This window comes from Geospiza fortis, unplaced genomic scaffold (genome assembly GCF_000277835.1).
Source record: "Geospiza fortis unplaced genomic scaffold, GeoFor_1.0 scaffold194, whole genome shotgun sequence".
In the NCBI taxonomy this organism is placed as follows: domain Eukaryota; kingdom Metazoa; phylum Chordata; class Aves; order Passeriformes; family Thraupidae; genus Geospiza; species Geospiza fortis.
Window position 1 is genome coordinate 4488315 of NW_005054322.1, and position 1521 is coordinate 4489835.

A 1521-nucleotide genomic window follows, 5' to 3' on the forward strand; every position below is an offset into this window, starting at 1 on the left:
ACTAAGGAACGTAAAACAAAATACCTCATTTATTATTATTGCCTACCTTTAGTGTAGTTTTTACATGTCACATGGGAGACTTCTTTTACTGAGAGTGTAATCAGCTGGATGGAAATAGCACAGCACAAAGGAAAGAAACTAATAAGCCTGAGAGAATTTCACCAACTTATTTGAGGAGGTACTTACACTGAAGTAGGCACAAGATTTTCCAAGAGAAACACCCATATCCATGATCTTAGAACCCACTGAATAAGACCAGTGCCCCCTTATCTCAAAGATCCAGCAGCACTAGGTGTGTGGTGTTTTTCAGAAGAAAACTTTCTTTGGCTGCATCCCTTTTATTTAAGCTGTGAGAAACATGGAGGATGCTCTATAAATGATTGTTTGTTTTAGTTACATGCATTTATAAACAAAAATAATTAAAAGTATGGATACAATAATACACTTTATGTAATTGTTCCTCATCTGCTCCTGCTATATTGCCATTACAAGAGGGTTTGTATTTGTTCTCATTGTCCTAAAGTGCAACACAGGACCAGGCGAACAGCTGAAGTGACTCAGGCTAGAGATCCATCTAGGCAAATAGCAGTCTCCAGCAGTAATGATCTGGGGACGCATGAAAAAGCTTTAGTGGAAAAAAATCAATAGCTCAACTACACTATAAAGTCTTTATGTTAGATACCATCCCGTCACAATGGAGCAAATGCTGTGGGTGCTTGGGTGACTGAGGTGCAGCCCGGGTCTTTTTCGGTGATGCAGGCAAGTTAAACAACAGCTCTGCTGCAAATGGAGCTGCTGTGGAGCTTCCACAAAAACTCCTCTTTCTGACTTTTGCTTTCCTGTCTCATATGTGGCATTACAGACATAGCCAGGGGGGATTTCTGTAGTGCCTGATGTTATTATACAGATGTTACTCCACTGTTGTTCACATTTTTCTCAGCAAACCTCATCTCACAGTTTAGCTTAAAATTTTACCTTTTACTTCAAAGACTAACAGTCAGACTTGATGCTACTCCCATTTTCGTGGTTTTTCCGACAGTTTAATGCCATTATTTCTATATATCATTTGTATCAGTTAGAAGAACCTGCAAAATCAGCCACGTAAAGTCTAGTTTAGTGGATGGTTGAAAAGTTAATTCACTCCTTAACTGCCGCATGTGTTATTTTGTCTTATAGCTGTGGTGGTTCTGGCCTTTGTAATTTGCTGGTTGCCTTTCCACATTGGCAGGATCATATTTATAAACACCCGGGACATGAGGACGATGCTGTTCTCCCAGTACTTTAATATATTCGCCCTGCAGCTTTTCTACCTGAGCGCATCCATCAACCCTGTCCTCTACAACCTCGTTTCCAAGAAGTACAGGGCAGCAGCCTGCAAGCTGCTGCTGCCCCGCCGAGCTGCAGGAAGGGCTCTCACGGGAACAAAAGACGCTGGGGGCTACACAGAGACCAGCACAAGGCACGAGTACACCACCAGCTTCTGTGACTGCAGCCCGCACTTCTTCAGGCATTCCTCGCTAA

The 1521-nt window shown here is 42.3% G+C and overlaps 1 protein-coding gene across 1 annotated transcript in view; it reads left to right on the forward strand.

The window, feature by feature from the left end:
* Window positions 1-1521, forward strand: part of MLNR (motilin receptor) — a gene marked incomplete at its 5' end in the record, with an annotated part of 21440 nt that overhangs the window by 1280 nt on the left and 18639 nt on the right. Inside the window, one exon of the mRNA XM_031056782.1 lies at window positions 1177-1507. Coding sequence (XP_030912642.1) covers window positions 1177-1507 — 331 coding nt within the window. The remainder of the gene's footprint in view (window positions 1-1176; window positions 1508-1521) is intronic.